A 20,411-nucleotide genomic window follows, 5' to 3' on the forward strand; every position below is an offset into this window, starting at 1 on the left:
AAATATACCTACTGTACGGCCTGCTGTGAGGGGCGGTGGTGGGTCAACCATCCTTGTCGGTATTAGCTTCTTGGTTTTTAACCCGTTTGCCTTTTTTGACTTTGGCTTTTACTGGAATGCGTTTTTTACCGGTCATAATGTTACCATTTAAGAAGAAAAAGGTTAAAATATGTCATTAGTCCTTGTACTCTTTGCAAAACTAAAATTTAATCCTTTTATATTTTAGATTTTAAATTTAGATTCAATTGTTAAAATTGTTAGTGTGACATTTTAAAATAAAAAATACTCATTTGGTAATAATGTAACAAAAAAAGATATTGTAATGAATCTAAATTTAACAAAATAATTTTAACAGTGTTAATAGTTGAACTTAAATTTTGAAATTTGAAAGATAGAAAAACTAAATTTCTAGAAATAAAAGTATAAAACTAAATTCTAAATTTTAAAAAGTAAAGGTCACCCATATAAAAGAAACAAAATTTAAAATAAGAAAAATGAAATCCTTAAATAGTTAAAATTTATCACTTTATTTAGTGAATTTTATTATTTTATTTTATTAAAATAAATTATGAATTAATAGTGGATTTCACTTCATTTAGGATCAAGCATGCTCTCGGTTTTGTCGCTTTCTTGATATTAACGTGATTCCCACCCAAAATGGTTCATTGTTTCTAGCAAAATTTAAAGATTACGGACCACAATGATTTTTAAAATGACAAAATGAATAAAGATTAGGGACTAAATGAGGAATATGCCAAAGGAGAATAGGTGGGAAATTATTAAAGTTAATAAGTGGATAGATGAAATGTTGTGGGTCCCTGCCATGAACCTAATGAGGCCAAGAAAGAAAAGGATTAAAAAAGAAAGGGTGGGGATAATGATTAGATATATTAAAAGAGAAAGCAAGCAATCCGCGTAGCGCACATGCAAGTGTTGGTCAGTATGGTAAAAAACATGATTGAGAATGACACCACTTTTTGGCTTTTATTTATTTATTTATTTATTTTAATATTACATATTCAATGTATCTTTATCATGCTACCTCATCATCTTATCTCTTATTTTATTCATACAATTTTTTTTTTTATGATTTGGATTTTTTAAATAACTTTTGTTATGGGGTAAGAGAAAATAAATCTAAAGAAATTCTAACATGATTGGTCAACGTCCTTTATTTTATTTTAATAATTAAATATAAATAAAGTATTATTATTTGATAGAGTAATAAAATAAATCATGGTTTTGGATGAGAAAAAGAAAGTGAAGAATTCTCTTTTCAACTCATATAACTCAAGTTGTTGCTTCTTCTTTTTTCTTTTGTTATTTCGAACGTAACTATTTCGATTTCAGTCACTCGAATTTTTTATATTTTTTATCTTCTTTTGAAAATTCTAACTGTTCTTAACATGATATTAAGAAATCTCATTGCTATTACTCAAACAAGCATGAAATGCTTGCATATTTATCTATAGATCAAATGGAATATGTAATTATTAAAATAATTGTTGAGACTCATCATGAAAAGGTTAAGAAAAAATTAGATATCTAATTGATATTCGAAATTAAAAATAAATAAATGAGATACATGGTGAATGTTTTTTTAAACAATTTCATTATAAGTTTTGATCATATTTACTCTTTTTAATACAATGTCTAGAATTACTCATATCCCCTCCTTAGAAAAGGGATTGTATGAAACTGTAATTTCGCGTCATCTTTATTCATTTAGGAAAATAATTAATTAATTTTTCCTCCTGAAAAATTTCAAATCGTTAAAACTTATGAGGAAAAATCTGATTTGTATTTCTACTATTGCAAAGAGATAGAAATAACGTGGAATCACAGTTTTATACAATCGTTTCTCCCTCTCCTCAACCCATAAATAGAAAAATAATACATTTTTGTACACTCGAATCCACATCCTCTTACATTGATAACAATACTCATACCAATTGAACTAATTATCGATGTATCAAATATTTATTTATTCATAAAAAAAAAATGAAAAAGCGTTTCAACTTAGGATTATTATTTCGGGCAATTTCCTACTCCCTCAACTTCTCTTAAATTTTGTAATCCTTAAGAAGCTTGTTTTTCCGATTTTTAGTTAGTGGCAGTTACCTTATGGCCAGTCGATGGCCTTCCTCTCCTTCCTACTCTCTTCCTTCTACTCTTTCCTTTTATTTCTTTACATTTCCTTCTTCTTCCCCCCTCCATTTTCTCCCTTCTCTACCTCACTTATCCAACGACCCTTCTGCCATGCCATTTGTCTCCACTGTCAGTGCAAGCCTTAATATCGATTGTCGTGGGCCCTTCTTAAATAACCTCGAGATTTCTCCCATTCCCCCTAGGCTTCTAGTTGTCGGAATAGTGGAGGAGATATTCTGTGGTCTTTCCACGGTTTTCCCTTGGAGCTTGGCTCTTTTTCTCCAATAAAAAGTCTCCTCAACCTTTGTCTTTCACTGTTCCAGCAAGGTCATTGTGTTTGGTGGACTGACTCGTGCATGGCGATGTCAAATATGATTGCACCAATCCTTTAAAATCTAGTTACACCCTACTTAAAAAATTATTTTTTTAAAAATATTTATAAAAAGGACTTTACCAAATAATATTCAAAAGTTATAAAATAAAACTTAATATGTCAAAATAAAATCTAAAATTAGTATAAACCCAACTATCACGAACGACTAAGAAACATTTCAAAAAATCTGACCAAACCAAATCTAACTCAGTGCTATCCATACTAAATACGAATTAGATACAAATGTAGAACACACATTTTAGAAAAATAAATGAAAAATGAAACAGCATAAGATAAAGAAATAAAGATACACATGTATAGGGTAATGCAAAACAAGATTCTAAATTATACCTTCTTTGTTCCATTCTTAGGACCGGTTTGATCTTCTCGGCTTCGTTCCGGGTTCCATCTCGTGATTGTCCGTTCTTCAACAGTGTAGTGCTCTAAACATGAAGGAGAGTTTGCACCTTGGTTATTACTATTCACGATAACAGTCAATAACGTTTTTGCAACACTTCCACAAAGACGAACTGTACAATGAACATCTGACCACACTCTCAATCGACCATTTAGATCATTATCTCCTTCTGATAGTGCCAACACCGCGTACTCAGAATGAACAAGAGCTGGATGGTGACGGTAGGCAACAAAGTCCACACCATACTGCAATCCTGATCTTACAACCCAATTTTTATGCCGAAGATGAGAATACACCTTGTAAGAAACAGGAAACACTAGCTTTTTGGATTTGAAGTAGTCCCATAGCTCTTCATTACTCTTTATGGATCCGTCTTCACCGATGACTTTGAGGCATTTGAGTGAAAAACACAAATAGAAAGCTTCCTCCATATCCAATTGAAACCATTGTTTGTCCTCTTGAGCTGTAATTCTCGGTCGACCGAAACATGAACGGTTGAGAAGATCAGCTAATTCAGCATCCACTTCAACAAGTACACTGCAGCTCGAGAGCAAACCCCGAGTCTCAAATTGGATCAAAGAGGATTGGAGTTGTGAGACAATTTTAGACATGGGATCAGCATTAGCTTTGGCTTGTAAGCCTTTTCCTTTCCATCTAGGCATCATTTATCCTTCAAAATACAAAAAAAAAAAAAAATAATAATAATAATAATAATAATAATTTCGGTTTATGCTCACTTAAACTCTTCCCAGAAACTCTCTTACTCCTAATTTTTCTTGAAGTACTTGGGTTCTATGCATATCTAGAGACGGATACATGAATATGACCGACCCTCGAAATATATAAAAAGGCTTACAAAGACTAAAAATATCTATGTCCAGCATGGTTGTTAGAACTGGACTAGACCAGTCGGTTGGACTGGGAACCAGCCGGCATATTGGTCTAAATAAAGTGGTCAAACCGGTTTTTGAGCGAACCACTTGAAACTGATTGAACCGAGTAATAACTCATTTAATTGAAACCAGAACAACGAACAAACCAGTCAAAATGAGAATCGACGATCTAACCGGTTTTTAAAACCATGATGTTCGGTACATACCCATACAGAGATTCTCATCCCTCCTATAAAAAAAACCCTTCCTCTGTCACAATTCCAAAACGCAAGACATTTAACTTGCCATAACCAAGAACTACAATAGGAAAAAGAAAAAGACAACTTTAAGTTTGCTCTTACTTGAGAGAGATTGACGGCTACTTTAAACAAGAGAAAAGATTATCTCTAGTTTCGCTTATGGAGAAATATTGTTCCAACACTTGCTGAAAGTAAATAGATGGAATATTGTACACAGTTCAAGGCTCTAATCTGCAAGAAAATAAACATTTTTTGAAATTTTCATGCTTCCAAATTACCACAACAAAGACAAATGAGAGGAAAATAGGCACACACACACACAAAAAAAAAAAAAAGAATACAAATTTCATTTTGCTCTTACTTGAAAGAGAGTGACGACGGGTTTGCTTTAAACAAGAGAAAAAAGATGATCAGCTTCTACTTTTGCTAGTTGAGGAATATCGTCGAACACTTGGTGAGCTAAGAAGATGCACCTAAAAACTCCATAAAAACTGTCAACACAAGTACAAAATATACCATAAAAAACAATTAGAAACCACATAGAATGGTCAAAACAGCAAATTAAAAGAAGAATTAAAATCGTCGTCGACCCACCGATTTGTTTAAATGAAAACAAAGCCGAACAAATCCTTGGTTTATTCGAAAGATAAAAAAGAAGAGGGAAAGGAGGTTAATGGGCTAAAACCACAAATAGGAAATATTCGAAAGATTAAAAAAAAAGAGCGAAAGATGGTTAATGGGCTAAAAACACTAATAGGAAATGGGCTAAAACCACAAACATAGATCATGAAATGTAATATTTAGATTATTTTTTATCAAATTACATTTAAATTATTAAAATATTAATTATAAAAAAATACGAGAATAATTATAAATGTTAGAGATTTAAATTTTAAATCTACTAAATGTAATTTCTTAAAAGATAAAACTATGAACGAATTTAAAAAAGTTTTGGGTTCAATTAATTTCTTACATTGTTGATGACAAATTAAAGTAGGAAAGGAGATGACAATTCACACCGTGGAGAACGTGTCAAGAGCTATAACAGAATGTGTTTTATTCCTACGGTGAAGAAGGTTTAACAGGAAAGATATAAGGTCTTTCTAATGTCAAGGACGAGTATTTATAAGTGAGGGTGACCTTTTCTTATTATTGAGTCTTAACACATGTATGGTGTAGGTGTCATTAAGTCGGCCACTTGAGGAACTCAGTAGCCTTCTAAATAGACGATGATGGAATAGAGATGTCTAGACATAATCACTCATTGAAAGAATGATCCAACACGTATTATGCATATGTATATTTATAAAATCTAGTGTTTGGTAAATTTTTACATTTAATTTTTTATTATAAAAAGTTATCAAAACACCTTGAAATATCTAAATTATAAGAATAATAATATGTTGAGAGTAAAAGGAAGTGATTTTCAGAAATTGAAGGTCATAAGTAGGTTGATGTTTGTCTTCTTCAATGTCTGACCTTCTAAATAAATGGACATAAAAAGGATAAGGTTTCCAAAAAGTCTTAATTCCTATCATTTTATATTTCCACTTTTAAGAGAGGGTTAGAGCAAATAATTGATCTAAAGGTTGAATTAATAATTGGGTGAACTTTGATTTATTAAATTTATGTATTTTAATATTTATTTATAAATATTTCATTGTTAATTTAAAATTATAAATTCTTTTTAATCCACGATTCAGCTTTAATTAAATGAAATAATTGTTGTTATAAAACAAATAAGATGCGAGTTTAAAATTATTTAAAGAAAAAATTATGTAAATAACATATATTTAAGATTATTTAATGAAATAATTTTGCTAATTGTACAGCTTCCGTGGCACAAAATCACACTCTGTAGGAATAATCAAACATTTCACCAATTTTTCTTTTAAATCTTACACTTGGATGCGAAAGGTAAGAAATTATGGGCCGTTTGATCTTAGTTACCGATGGATTCCAACTGTTAAAGATATGATATATAGTACCAATGGTAAATAAGATACTATAAAGTGATGTATGAATGTTATATTCACAAAATAATCCCAAAAAGAAAAAAAAAAAACAAATTGACAATGAAACCCAACACTAGAAGAATTCAGAAACAAACCATAGATGCATCATTAAACTAAACACTATAAAGCATACCCGTTTTTATGTAAAAAAATTGTTTAGAAATATCTAATATCGTTTATAGATATTTAACATGTTTAAGATACTTTTCCAATTAATATTAGATTTGATACATATTGACTTCGCTTTACTAAATGTTTACAAGGACTAATTAAACTATTTATCTCTAAAATTGTTTGAATCATAACTCGAACTGACTTGACTCAATCTATGAACACCTTTGAAGCAAAATTGACTTTGTTATATATCTTTTTATATAATGGTTAACACTAGTGGGAGTAGAGGGAGTAATTTGCAAACTCTTTTAACTACTTCTCCACTGCAAAATTGAATTAAATTTTCTTTATCACTTCCCACTTTCTTTCTACCAAATTGGAAATTTTGTAATTAAAACATATTTAATAATTAAAATTTTATGAATATTAATATAAAATAATTTTATCCTTTAATTTTTTTGAAAATAAATAAACCAGCTTTTACCAATTGGTAAATTTATTTTTATATTCCCTTATTTTGTTTTCACATAAGAATATATATATAAATACAAATACAATCACATTGATTATAGATTATAAAATTTATATAACATCCGAATACTTACAAGTTGAATTAATAATTACAAAATATAAATCAGATATAACTTAGATTAAAATAACTCTAGAAAAAATTTACACATGACGGATTTAAATCAAAATAAATCTTAATATAATAATATACTGAGTTAAGCTTGAATACTCAAAATTAGATTATATGTAAAATTATAGATTAAGGTTTATATATTTAATATTGGTATCTTACTATGACCCACGCATATGATATATATATATATATATATATATAATTTTTTTATTGTGGAGAAAAAACAAAATAATTAAAGTAAAATAGAAAAGGGTTATTGGTATGGAAAAAAGAGTTTCAAGGGAGAATGCTTTTTTAAAGCAATAAAAGCCAAAAGAAAATGTTAAAGTCATACAAGTCTAACAAAACTTATAAAGACATTTTTCCCCTTTTTCTTCCACGGTGAAAATGCAATAAAGTAGCCACTCAACCAAGAGAAGAAGAATAGCTTTTTATTGGTGTAAGCGGTGTAAACAGAGAATGTCATAGAATAATAATTTTAATTCGAATAACTTAATAATTATTTTTGTAACTTTTTAAAATTAAGTGATCAAAATGTAAATTTATTAATAATTTAGTGGTCTTTGAATGTATTTACCCTTAACTGAGATAATAAAGGGTGGGGGAAAAGAACACGTATGCAAAGATTAGGTAGAAGAATTTAGAACCGTTGAGGTCATGTTTCATACTACATGACCTCACTCTTTTGCTTCATTTGTAGTATAAATAATAGTATACCCCTTTGTACCCAAAACTAATTTATAAGCTCCATAAATCTTTTTCTCTTTTACAATTTCATCCTGCTTTTTCATATCCTTTCCCTGAAAACTCATTTTGCAAGATATGGAATACAGTGAACCAATTCCAACTCCTACTATTTCTTCTTCTCCATCCCTTTCTCCCAATTCTTCGATCTCTTCGAACTCACCACGTTCTCCACCGTTGTCGCCGCCGCCAGTGGTTATTAGCCCATGTGCCGCTTGCAAAATTTTGAGGAGAAGGTGTGCTGATAAATGTGTGTTGGCACCTTATTTTCCTCCTACTGAACCAGCCAAGTTCGCCATTGCTCATCGTGTCTTTGGTGCTAGCAACATCATCAAGTTCTTGCAGGTGGTTTTATGGTCCTTCCTACAACTAAATTATATTCCTTGTCATGTTTTAACCCTATTGGAAATGATAATAAGGGTATTTTTTTGGTTAAATTGGATTTTAGATTTTATGCTTAGTATAAATATCATATGTAGTTGTTCAAGTTTTAGGATGGGTTTAGATGAGCGGTGTGTTTACCTGCGATTAATGTAAAAACAACGGTGGCGGTAAGATTAAATACTGTAATGATATTGTAGCACGAGACAAAAAATAAACTAAACATACTACACTGTACCCTGCCGCCCATTCAAACTCACTCTTAGTCAATTTAAAATATGAGTCTTGAATTTTGCCTAAGATCACTTACATAGTATAATATATTTAATTTTTCATCTTATATAAATTACATAAGATATAATGATAAATGAAATAATAAGATATTATAAATTTGAAATTGAGTTAGGTCAAACTTGAACTTCTAATATTAGAGCCTAAGGTTGACTCATAATTTAAACTAATCTGATTTTTCTCTAAGCTCATTTTTCAAACTTAATATTTTTATTCAAATTATCCCAAATTTTGGATAAACCTTTAAATTTAGATAAATAACTCGGTTGGTTTATCAAGTTTATTCCACTTCAATAACTACAAGTCTATTTACTTCTTAGTGTAGAAACATCACTTGCTCTCCCACCAAAACGATTTGTATTAGTCTTCCTATGGGAGGGATTGGTTGTTGTACATAGGTAGGGACATTTCATGTGGAAAGAACCCTACTTTTCTAAACAAAAATGTTGACACTCACTAATACCCACTTTGACATTGTCAAGATATGTATGTACTTAATATATATCCAACTTCTACAAATACCTTGCCTTTTCCACACATTGAAATGAAGTGATTCCCTGTCTACCAAATCTCTTTTTTTTTTTTAAAATATAAACAAAATTTTATTATAAAAAAGTCAAAGAAATGGCAAAAGAGGTGGATAGGCAATACATAGGTCAATAAATTTACCCCATACACCCATTTTTAGAATTACTCTTAATCCTTCAAAAGTTTACTGTATCAATTTAAAAGCATTCAAACCTATAATCTCTATATCAAAGAGCAAAAACAAGGGAGGCAATTAGTCGTTCTAGCACCTAAAATGATAAATTTGTCATTTAGACTTTTTAAATTTTAAAAAAAAAAAATTAATTAGTATAGTGATGAAATTACATTTTGCCCTCATAAAAACATTGATTTATTTCTAGTTTTTTAAAGTAATTTTCTAACTTTATTCCTGCTCTAAGTTGCTACAGCAGCAATGATTTCAACTGAACTAATGCTGATTTAGACTAATTGTATTCTACTTTTGTGGAGATTTATAGTCAATATTTTGACATTAAGCCCTATTGATTTGATATAGTGGTTAAAGGTGTAACATCAACGTTGGCTAAACCATGGACTATCTGAAATTTTTGTCCGCGTGCAGGAGCTTCCAGAGTGTCAAAGGTCGGACGCGGTAAGCAGCATGGTTTACGAGGCTGGGGCAAGGATCAGGGACCCAGTTTATGGCTGTGCGGGGGCGGTTTTCCAGTTGCAAAAGCAAGTGAACGAGCTTCAAGCACAGTTGGCCAAAGCTCAAGCCCAAGTCGTCAACATGCAATTCCAACAAGCAAACGTCCTGGCTTTGCTTTGCATGGACATGGACAAGGACAAGGCACCGTCGTCTCCTCCACCAAACTCTCCACAATCAGCCGTTGATGACACTTTCATAACCAACAGCAGCTACCTAAGCTTCATGGAAGACATCAACAACGATACCAACTTAGGGTCCCTTTGGGAGCCTCTTTGGACATGAATAATGCCTCAAATTATATAAAAGAGTTAATATATCATTTGGTACCTAAGGTTTTTTTTGTGTCCCAATTTAGTATCCAGGGCACAATGAGTGTTAGACATTCGTGCTCTAGTATAAAAATATAGGTATTTAATTGGGACAAAAAAAAAACTTAAATTCAATTACTGAGTTGAACATTAAAATTAAACTCAAGTACCAAATAATATATTAACCTTTCTATGAATAGTTCCTCTTTGGAAATTCTCCTAACTCAAAGCTAATGGCTCTAAAGGAGGAGAAGTTGAAGGACATTGGAGTAATGAACTTAGCTTATTTTTATGGGTTTATAATGTAAACTAAGATATAAATATGTATATGAGGGGGAAGTATAAGTTTAGGATCTAATTTACTTTGATAAAGCTAAGGCAAAGTAGATAATTAAGGCTTTTTTTGTTTCCTCCATGTTATTTTCCATGTTTTTGAAGAAATAGAAATATGATCTATATTACACTATTAAGAGTTTAATTAAATTAGTATTATTATCGATTGAGTTTTAGTTCGAATGGTATGAACATTGTTACAATGTAAGAGAATGTGGGTTCAAGTACGTTGAAACGTATGATCTTTTTATTTATGGGTTGGAGAGAGACTATATAAAATCTAAACCCAAAACATAATAATTCTTATTAATTCAAAACATAATAATTCTTATTAATTCAACTTTGTTATTTCTTGACATTTAATTTTTATTTCAATTTTTTAATTAATTTGTGACATACAAATTTCCACCCACGTACATCATAATTTAGTTTACATATATATTTACTTGATTTCTCTAAGTTTTATCTCTACGCTCGTTGTTGAAAATTTCACAACTTTTAGGTAACCAACTTTTGTTTAGTTGAATATTACTATTTTTATTTTTATAAAAGGTTTTGAGTTCAGTTTTAAAATAACAATAAATTAAGTCAATTTGAGTTCGCTTTTGAATATAAATGTAAGATTAATTTGGAAAAGAAAATTTAAAATTTTTGTTTGATATCTAAATAATATGGATTCAAATAGGAGCACTCTTTTTCTTTTCATTAAACTTTCTATTTAATGATCCTGATATGAATCTAGAGCATTATCAAGGTCAACATTTAGATCCGGCTTTACCCAAACTTTTATGGTTCACCCCAACATTCCCCACTGTCCGATTCTTTGAGCGCTTTTGGATATCAAATGGACCTCCCGTAAGATTATTTTAATGTGGCGATTTCCTTCCTTTATATCGGTTTAGCATAACAAAGACTGCTGCTCTAGCTAAAAGTAAAGGGAGCAAGCATTAAGCTACCCCCAAATTTTGATATGAGAAAATATATAATAAAAATAAAATATATATTTAAAATAAAGGATAAATATCAAAATTACATGAAATGTTATAAATAAACTTTAATTTTGTACAAATTTATATATGTTTTTTTTAAAAAAGTTATATATATAGAATTTTAGTTAATTCAATTTTCACAAATCATTAATATATATTATTATCCATATAATTATTTTATATTTACATATCACATATATAAATAATTAAATTGATCAATTTAAAAATAAACTGAGGTGTTTATTTCTTTATATATATATATATATATTTGAATTAAAATTAAAATTTTATATAATTATATTAAATCAAAATTTATGTATGTATTAAAATAATAAAAAATAAAAAAATGAGGATAATAGAACCTAATAAAGTGAGAAATTGTGATGTCTAGATGACTAGAAAGTCATGATTTCGTAGTTGAGTTAGGTTTAGGGTTGACTGCTTCCTATAAATTAAAGATAAAATATATCATCCATCTATTCTATGAAGTAATAAGTATTTAAATGTGGAAAAAAGAAGTCTTCATAGAGCTGCTTCTTTTGTTTTATTTTATATATATATATATATAAGAAACAAAAATTAGTGAAATAAATGGATTGAAATGTTGATGGACATGTAGAAATATAAGACTGAATGTAAGAAGGTAATGATGATGAAGTTCCTAAGGTTTGAAAGGATCATATGATTGGAATGTTATGTGTTGCGTGTGGATTGATGGGTATAAAGATTTATTTGGAGATTCATCTAAAAAAGGTTTGTACAAAAAATGAATTGAATAAAGATTTAAGGCTCGTTTCCTATTCGACCCGAGCATATGATAGAATTATTTAACTCAGGTTTAGCTAAGTTCAATCTTGAATATATTATATTATAATTGTATTAGTTATATATGTTAAAATATAATAATAATAATAATAATAATAATAATAATAATAATAATAATATATTTTGTTATTTTGTTAATGCTTTTGTTTCATATTCTCTTTTAAGTTTCCGATACTTTATTTTAATGTATTTTCAATGTGTTGTTTTAGAAATTTTTAATGTATGCAACGATTTTTTTTTTTAATTTTGTCTCAATGCAAAAAAATAATTAAAAAAATTAAATATAGGTGGGCAAGGTCGGGCCTCGAGCTTTTAATTTTCTATTTGGGTCGAGTTTATGTAGAAAATTAGATCCATTTTTCGGTTTGAGCTTGAGCAATAAAAAATAGTATAAATGTTATGTATGGACTTAGTCTAAACCCAGCTCAAATTGGCCCATGAATAGGTTTAGTATGTAGCGGCATTTCTAAAATAAAGTTGTAGATACTATTTTCAGAAATGGATCAACCGGTTGGAATACCATCGAAATCAATTTTATTTATTTATAGAATTACACTAGTATGTGTGTTACTTGCTCTTGTGATGTGTGATTTTCATTGAGGATGAAGGTAGGTAGACTTGGAAAAAAATTTAGTGTGTTATACCTACACCATATGAGCCAAACTTGCAGGTCAATGCCTACAGCTAAAAAGGATGCCCTGCAAGCCCATAATCTCATGAGCCTAAGACCTCACAAGCTTGTTCCATTGGGATTACACCCTTAACATGGATAGAGTATCTTCCATCCCTGCTTTATATATATATTTTTTAACATGATAGTTCATACTTTCAACAACAAGACATTAATAGATCAATTAAATATCAATAAGTCTAGAACCAATACATGAACAACCCATGGAACTTTGGGAATGATCAAAGACACTCCCTTATAAGCATATAAACATCAAACAAAAAGATCAGGACACACTCTCGTCTTGAATTCTCTCTTTCTCCTCTAATACTTTGATCTATCTCTCTTCCTCTCCTTGCACCCCAATCCTCTCCCCTTACCACCTTTCCAATTACCATTATCTCCTTCCAACTCTTCATCCTTCGAGTGAACTATTACAAACTACCACCACTTTCATCTTGAATCAACACCATCATATATAATCTAACAAACCTTAATTAGATGAAGGCTTAAGCTCAAGAAAAGCAAGCATGCATGATACATAAGATGATCATTTATCATCAATCAATTCTACATTAGTGTTCAGTGATAAACAACAAATTAAGGAATGGGAGAAACAATGATTTATATATATAATACCACTAAGTGAGAAGAATAAGAATCAAGAGAAAGATAGCACCACAGTTACAATACAATACATCAAATTTTTTTCAGCAGCAAAGAGGGCAAACAATCAAACCATTCTCATTACACTTCATGCATTCACTTGACATCCCATCATCACCAATGATCTTATGACTACCATTACATACGAAACAAAGCACAAACCTAACACCACCACACCCTTCACAAGCTCCATTACAAGTATCCAAAGGGATACCATTGAAAAGCACCTTAAGCTTCCCTTGTTCATGTAATGTAAGTACCTCATCAGCTCCACCAATGTATCTACCCTTTATGAAAAGCCTCGGTGGCATCACTTTCCCACCCAAAATCCTCCATAGTTCTTCTTTATATTCACTATGCATTGATATATCTCTTTCGTAGAATATCACTCTGAAACTTTCGAGTAAGAACCGAACACTATTGCAATCCTCGAAGGTCTTTCGTATACCTTTGAGTGTCGTCGTGTAAAGTATGACCGACCCATCGCCGCCGGCTGGACACTTCTCTTCGAACGCTAATAAAGGGTCTCTTTCTTCTTCTTCTTCTTCTTCTTCTTCTTTTTCCTCGATTCTTGGTTTTTTCTCAACATGATGGATCTCTTCATTCATCTTCATATGTTCTTTCACAGCTCGTTCAAATGCAGCTAATAAGTTAGGATCGAAGAGCGTACAAGAATTCAAATCCGGTCTCCGGAATGACGACACATCGATCTCCGATAACGGAACGGCGGTGGTGGAGCAATTCTGCCGACTACAATCCACATTCTCTTTCTCAATATTTGGCCTAATATTCTCTTTGTCGTCATCTTCTTCTTCCCCATCTTCATCTTCGTCTTCGTCAGATTCAAGATCTTTCATTAGCTCTTCTACATCGATGATTTCAGGCTGGTTTTCTTTAATAATTTCTTGCTCCTCAAATTCTTTGGTGAACAACTTGGCTTGTTCATTGGGACTCGGTGTTTTCGTATAAGAATCAATAAACCCATCAATGGCAAACACTTGAAGAACACGATCTGGCTTTAGGTAACCAACTGGTTTGATTGATTTCAGCTTCTTCAAGAATTTTCCTTTCACACTCTTCATTTTCCTTTTTTTTTTTTTTCAAATTTCCCAATCCAGAAAAAGAATCCCTGAACTTAAATTTGATCCAATTTGGATACCCAAAACAAGAAAATTGAAAATAAAATCAATGATTGAACCAAAGATTTGAGCTTTAGTTTTTGTTTGATGTACAGAAAGGAGGGGAAATGGGGGGCCGAGTTTTCAACGGCTAGAAAGCTGAATATATTTTAAATTTTGCAGAAAAAAGGAAAATTGGAATCCGATGTAGACAAAGTTACTTTTGAATACGCGAATTGAGCAATAAATTAATGACACGTGGAGAGTTTCAAAGACACACATGGAAGATAGAGATAGGTGAGTTTAAATGAAATAGTGGTTCTGTAAAGTAGAAAAGAGGGAGTGTATAACGGTCATAATGTGCTTTATAGGGTCCCTTAATGACCTCTCCATACTCGAGCTTATGTATCTTAATAATTAATTTTTTTTTCACAACTTATACTTAAATTATTTTTTATTTTTTTCTTAAATTGGTACTTAAATCGTATATTTCTTGAACATTTTTTTAGTCACGAGCAATACCTAAACTACTATTTTTTCCATATTAATATTTCAGTTAGTTCAATCTTTAGTCAAATAGTTTAAAGTCTTAATTTTTTTTAAAAATAACCAATTAAAAATTTACATGTGGCAAAAAATATAAAAAGCATTATTTTCTTACAAATTTTTTCAGGACTGTAATGATAGTCAAACCAGTCGGACCAATTTCCGGTGTAGAATTAAAATATTATTGTGCATTTGTTTTTGGCACTTTGCCAAGAAACATATAGCAACTTGGGATTTGTAATTTTGTGATCATTGGATTATGTATTTTTTAACAGAAAAATGAAAAAAAAATTCCAAAAAAGAAAATAATAAATAAAAGAGAAACCAAATTCCTTTGTGTAGAAGCATACAACATGAAGGAACCTCATTCTGATTGCAGAAAAAAAAGGTTGAAGAAAATGGAAAATCCACCACCTGCTCCTTACAATGAGCATTGCTTTGGTACTTTTTACTATACAAATCTCAGTCCTATTAACAAGTGTCACGATCCGTGAGTAAGGCTATACGTGACCGGAGCTAAGTCTCGGATCATAACACAAGAACATGAAGAGATGCATACGCTAAAGTTTAAATGCTTCTCTAAATCCAAGACCAAAACTATGTTGTAAGCCTTCCTTACCAGCACCAGCACTGCCAGCATTTGTGGTGACATGTCCTTTCTGCATCATGGCTACAAACTCGTTGTAGTCTATGCGTCCATCCTGCATATGATTGGTACGGTATACGATAAGTGGACAAACGATACAGGCGACAAAGTGCTAAATAAAGTTTATTAATTCTTTCAAGCAACTTCGTTATGCAAAGAGAGGTAACTTAAGACTTTGTTCTTGTTCTTAGCCAATATATGGTATAATGATTGTTTTAAAATGAAGAACTTACATTATCTTGATCAACTTCATGGATCATTTCTTCAAGTCGAACATCCTCTATGCCAAACTCTTCACATGCTTGTTGGAGTTCATCGGGAGTGATATAACCACTACCATCCTTATCAAAGTAGGAAAATGCAGCAAATAAATGATCTTCTCTCTCGATTTTGTTTAGGTGCAGTGTAGCAGCTACGAATTCCCCATAATCAATTGTGCCGCTATTATCAACATCAGCCTGTTTAAGGACACGTGTGTGCATTAGAGACAACTAATCATAGCTATTCATGATTGGATTTGTATTATGAATAGATCAAAGAGCAAATCGGTCATTTCTATTAAATATTTCATCCCTTTTGTACTATTAAACACTAACATGGCTGATAAAATAGCAAGTTATTGACACGTGGCATATCACATGTGCCTCATCCTAACATGCAAAGACCAATTTTTAACAGTTAAAATGGATAAATTTTTTAACACAATGGCAGGTTTGCTTTTTGATCTAACATACAGGGACTAATTTGCCAATTTTTTTAGTAAAGCAGCCAAAATGCAATCCGACTCCTAATATAAGGGCATCCCTAGCACTTTTACCAGATTCAGAGTTTTTTATCTCAATATACTACATCCAAATTGGGTATCATACTTACTGCCTGCATAAGATCATAAATTTCAGACTCCTTAAGATTAGCTCCAACTCTTTTCAGTCCAGCTTTAAGTTCTTCGAAGGTGATTTGACCACTGTTGTCCGTGTCTATCATCTTGAACATTTCTTTCAGGCCGGCTATTTCTTCTTCAGAGAGATTCTCCGCAATCACCTAACAGGCAAAAAGAAAGAAAAATCATGATAAACAAGTTATGATAGCTTGCGTATCCAGTGAAACCCCCCTTTTTCCCTTAGCATGTACTCAGACTTACCCTAAGCACCATTTTCTTGAGCTTATTCATTGCCGAAAATTGCTTCAACCGACTTAACACCGCAAAATCAAGGGGCTTGTTGGGTGCAATACCATCAACCTGTATCCAAGGGTGACCTGCATACAGTTTAAACAAATTAGTAATTGGAGAAAAAACCGAGGTGCCCAACCGAAATTTATATAGTATTTCCCTTTGGCATCGACATTTTATCTTATACACTGTTTCTGTCTGTAACATGGATAGCATGACTTACATAAAACAGCATGTGCAGTTAACCGTTTCTTGGGGTCTCGAATGAGCATTCTTCTCACCAAGTCTTTTGCACTTTCAGAGATGTTAGGCCAAGGATCTGACTCAAAATCGAGGTCACCATGCAAGACTTGGTCGAATATACCTTGCTCACTTTCTAAAGAATGGCCAAAAAGGTGAAGATCAAAACATAATCATACTGGAGTAAACCAAAAGAAGTGTCACTCGGCTAAATCAATCAAAATGGAAAAATCTTAAGAATCAGCAACTTTCTTACCAGCCCAAAAGGGAGGAACGCCACTTAAGAGAATGTAAAGTATTACTCCTGCACTCCAAACATCAGCTTCGGGACCGTAATGCTTTTGTAAAACTTCTGGGGCAACGTAGTACGGACTTCCAACCACATCCGTAAATGTTTCACCTACATGGAGAAAGTGACTATGAGGATTACAAAATGCAATGTTTAATGGCATGAATGAAATCTATGTAATAGAGAATTTCTTAATTTTGCTGATTCAATAACATATTAGGAATTGAATCACTAACTTTCAGAATTCATCAGAACTCGGTCAGTCTTGAAGGTAAGAAAACCATGCAGTTTTAATGGCAAAATGTGGATCAAATTGAAAAGATTTTGTTAGCCTAAACATGGTAAAAGTACCATGGGGGCCCCTGTACTAGGAGTCAAATTGCATTTTACCCATTTTACTCAAAAAATAAGCAAATTAGTCCCTGTACATTTAATCTAGGAGTCAAAAAATGTTGACATATAGGAACCGGTTTTAATAGTAAAAACGGATGGAAATTTTAACAAAAAGACCAATTTGCTCTTTGAATTAATGTACAGAGATTAATTTGCGCATTTTTTTAGTAACGGGGACAAAATGCAATTTGACTCCTACTATAAGGGCTTCCCTAGTACTTTTACTGCCTAAACACTTATTAGCTCATGAGAGTCGAGAAAACACATACTTGCTAAAGCTAAAATTTCAAGTAGCTTATATAATTGCTTCCCCTAGTATGTTCACTAAACCAAGTCAGCAAAGATAAGGCTTAAAATATGTACCAAATAAGTGCTCAGTATATACCTGGCTTAAAGAACATCGATAATCCGAAATCAATCGTCTTAAGAAGCGAATCCTCTTGCTGGTTAACAAAAAGAAAATTCTCCGGTTTAAGGTCTCTATGCATAACCCCTAAAGAATGACAAGATTCCACAACCCCAACTATAGTCCTTGTAAGTGCAGCTGCCTTTTGTTCCGTATAATGTCCACGTTGAATGATTCTATCGAAAAGCTCTCCACCAGCACATAATTCCATAACAACATGAACCGCCATTGCATCCTCATAAGCACCTTTTATTGATATAACATTAGGATGCCCTGCCAAGTGATGCATTATTTGAATTTCTCTTCTCACATCCTCAACATCCTCATCAGTTAATAACTTTCTCTTCGCAATCGATTTGCAAGCATATTCTTTTCCGGTTGACTTCTCCACACAGAGGAAAGTCATCCCGAATTGACCTTGTCCTAATTTTTTCCCCAAGCTATAGTATTCCTTGAAATTTCCAGTCTTTGTTTGTAACACTGACTCAGTCCTCAACCCTGCACTAGACACCCTCTTCACATGAGGAGGCTTAGGTTTTTTCGGTTTTTTGGATTTAGTCTCTTGCCTAGTCTCCGATTTCGGCATTGTCATTTGTTCTGGAGGTCTGCTTTGAACCGGTAATGCTAATTCAGGTTCTTTAGATGCTCCTTCATTACCAGTTTCCCTATGAGAAACCGAGCCCTCAGGTGATCGGTTCGGCCACATTACAGCTGAAACCGATTGGAAAAACCCATTTTTCGAAATGCTTGGTCCTACACAAGTATTACCCATCTACTCTCTTTACACTTAAATTCCTTCCACAAAAATAATACCACTAATTATCACATCTAAATCCCTAAACCAATTGATGGGCTAATAATCAAACACATAAAGATCTGATCTTTATATCACAAAATAAAAAAGTTGAAACAACTATACCTTACAAAATTAAGCTAAAATTTAACATGATTGAAGAGCCAAGTTCCAAAACAACCTAATTCATTAAAAAGAACAAAAAAAAGGTCAGGAAAACTATAAATTACAAACTAATAACCCATCATTTATGCTACAGCAATATATATATGTATACAGACACACTCATACAACTTTTGATATAAAAGAATTGAACAATTCAACTTGAAATGCTTCAAAAAAATGAGTAAAGTTGAAGAAAACAAATGGGATAATATGGGTTTTACCAGGTCATAGGATTTGGTGGGTGGGTGTCTTATCTTTTTTAAAGAAAGGCCTCAACTTTGATAATATCTAATACGAACTTTATATATATATAAATTGGTATTAAAGAAATAGGAAGAGGCAGATACGTGGTTTTGGACATTAATAAAGAAAAAACGCGTTTAAAAGTGGTTTGCTGGAAATGGCCGGATTTGGGGTTTAATCTGAGGAAAGGACCACTTCGCAGCCGGCGGCCAGCAGCCATTAATTTGGTTTTCAAGGAAAAGATCAAAGAAGAAGATTTGGTCTTTACTGTTTCTGTTTTTTCAACTCTTTGGACGATGGCTTCGGGTTCTGGACCAGACAATGGTATGGCATTGTTGACCCCTATGGCCTATACAATATAGAATATACTCTTCAATTCTTCATATTCATGGATTTAGGGTTTTTTTTTTAATTATTATTATATTTTTTACTTTTTCAAACACACATATATATGTTCAGTCCTAGAATCAATTTTATGTGATTAGTTTCATCAAAAATTTTTATTTTAAAAAATATATGATATATCTGTATTTTTATACGATATAGGAATGAAAAAAAACTCGAATTTAACGGTTTTGATCTAACCCGATTTGTTAGGATTAACTTTTTTTTTTGAAAATTTGGATTTGGACGAGGCGATGCAGGTAAAATTTAAAAAAAAATAATTGAGGTAAATTGATCTTATCCGAGATATTTATAAATTAATTTTTTTCTCGTGCAATGCAAGAGTTTAACATGTATAAAGTTATTTAGGATGTAATATATTTAATATTTTAAATATATTTTATGCATAAATGTTATGAAAGATAAATATTAATATTAAAAATAAAATATAAATCTAAATTGAATTATAAATTTAATCTTTTATGTCTAAATCTTACTTTAGTGTATATATACAATATAAGGTTGTACATTTGTGCATTTGTGTACTTGTGCGGGTTGATTTTATTAATAATAAAAGAGTTTATATTTATTACATTGATAATGAATATTTTTATTCTATAATTAATTTTAAAAAAATTATTATTAGTGTATTAAATAATTTTCCTAATAAAAATATGTTAAATATATATATATGTAAAGATTTATTTATTTTTATAGACTATATATATATAATCCAATAAAAATAATACAA

General features: G+C 31.4%; 4 protein-coding genes across 10 annotated transcripts; 1 reads left to right on the top strand and 3 right to left on the bottom strand.

Moving 5' to 3' along the window:
• Positions 1–1,779: 1,779 nt before the first annotated feature.
• LOC108463678 (tRNA-splicing endonuclease subunit Sen2-1-like) lies at positions 1,780–4,759 on the bottom strand. 5 transcript variants are annotated; one of them, XM_053023882.1, is made up of 5 exons: positions 4,666–4,759; positions 4,433–4,544; positions 4,174–4,302; positions 2,873–3,609; positions 1,780–2,543 (listed from the first exon to the last, which is right to left on the bottom strand). In XM_053023882.1, the coding sequence occupies exons 4-5, from the start codon at positions 3,602–3,604 to the stop codon at positions 2,514–2,516; spliced, it is 762 nt and encodes a 253-aa protein (XP_052879842.1). In that variant the 5' UTR covers positions 3,605–3,609; positions 4,174–4,302; positions 4,433–4,544; positions 4,666–4,759; the 3' UTR covers positions 1,780–2,513. The 5 variants fall into 5 exon arrangements, with proteins under 5 accessions (XP_052879842.1, XP_017619059.1, XP_017619061.1 ...); XM_017763570.2 differs by having other exon boundaries at positions 4,433–4,562; XM_017763572.2 differs by having other exon boundaries at positions 1,780–2,554; positions 4,433–4,562.
• A 2,720-nt stretch (positions 4,760–7,479) lies between these two features.
• LOC108463680 (LOB domain-containing protein 1-like) lies at positions 7,480–10,266 on the top strand. The gene is made up of 2 exons (XM_017763573.2): positions 7,480–7,932; positions 9,389–10,266. The coding sequence occupies exons 1-2, from the start codon at positions 7,666–7,668 to the stop codon at positions 9,755–9,757; spliced, it is 636 nt and encodes a 211-aa protein (XP_017619062.1). The 5' UTR covers positions 7,480–7,665; the 3' UTR covers positions 9,758–10,266.
• Positions 10,267–12,707: 2,441 nt separating this feature from the next.
• On the bottom strand, positions 12,708–14,533 carry LOC108463681 (uncharacterized protein At3g28850). Its single transcript, XM_017763574.2, has one exon. The coding sequence runs from the start codon at positions 14,346–14,348 to the stop codon at positions 13,311–13,313; it is 1,038 nt and encodes a 345-aa protein (XP_017619063.1). The 5' UTR covers positions 14,349–14,533; the 3' UTR covers positions 12,708–13,310.
• A 730-nt stretch (positions 14,534–15,263) lies between these two features.
• On the bottom strand, positions 15,264–19,712 carry LOC108463682 (calcium-dependent protein kinase 1-like). 3 transcript variants are annotated; one of them, XM_053023884.1, is made up of 9 exons: positions 19,255–19,712; positions 18,995–19,049; positions 18,055–18,828; positions 17,244–17,387; positions 16,971–17,123; positions 16,718–16,833; positions 16,450–16,617; positions 15,810–16,034; positions 15,264–15,631 (listed from the first exon to the last, which is right to left on the bottom strand). In XM_053023884.1, the coding sequence occupies exons 3-9, from the start codon at positions 18,779–18,781 to the stop codon at positions 15,491–15,493; spliced, it is 1,674 nt and encodes a 557-aa protein (XP_052879844.1). In that variant the 5' UTR covers positions 18,782–18,828; positions 18,995–19,049; positions 19,255–19,712; the 3' UTR covers positions 15,264–15,490. The 3 variants fall into 3 exon arrangements, with proteins under 3 accessions (XP_052879844.1, XP_052879845.1, XP_017619066.1); XM_053023885.1 differs by having other exon boundaries at positions 18,055–18,348; positions 19,255–19,709; XM_017763577.2 differs by having other exon boundaries at positions 18,055–19,049.
• Between the last annotated feature and the right edge of the window lie 699 nt (positions 19,713–20,411).

This window comes from Gossypium arboreum, chromosome 13 (assembly GCF_025698485.1).
Source record: "Gossypium arboreum isolate Shixiya-1 chromosome 13, ASM2569848v2, whole genome shotgun sequence".
Classification (NCBI taxonomy): Eukaryota; Viridiplantae; Streptophyta; class Magnoliopsida; order Malvales; family Malvaceae; genus Gossypium; species Gossypium arboreum.

Coding starts and splice junctions, on each gene's coding strand:
- LOC108463678 (XM_053023882.1), bottom strand. CDS start 3,604: ATGATGCCTAGATGGAAAGGAAAAGGCTTACAAGCCAAAGCTAATGCT. Junction 2,544..2,872: donor CTAAGAATGGAACAAAGAAG/GTATAATTTAGA, acceptor GGGTGTAACTAG/ATTTTAAAGGATTGGTGCAA.
- LOC108463680 (XM_017763573.2), top strand. CDS start 7,666: ATGGAATACAGTGAACCAATTCCAACTCCTACTATTTCTTCTTCTCCA. Junction 7,933..9,388: donor ACATCATCAAGTTCTTGCAG/GTGGTTTTATGG, acceptor GTCCGCGTGCAG/GAGCTTCCAGAGTGTCAAAG.
- LOC108463681 (XM_017763574.2), bottom strand. CDS start 14,348: ATGAAGAGTGTGAAAGGAAAATTCTTGAAGAAGCTGAAATCAATCAAA.
- LOC108463682 (XM_017763577.2), bottom strand. CDS start 18,847: ATGGGTAATACTTGTGTAGGACCAAGCATTTCGAAAAATGGGTTTTTC. Junction 17,124..17,243: donor CGTTCCTCCCTTTTGGGCTG/GTAAGAAAGTTG, acceptor GCCATTCTTTAG/AAAGTGAGCAAGGTATATTC. Junction 16,035..16,449: donor TTTATGATCTTATGCAGGCA/GTAAGTATGATA, acceptor GTCCTTAAACAG/GCTGATGTTGATAATAGCGG.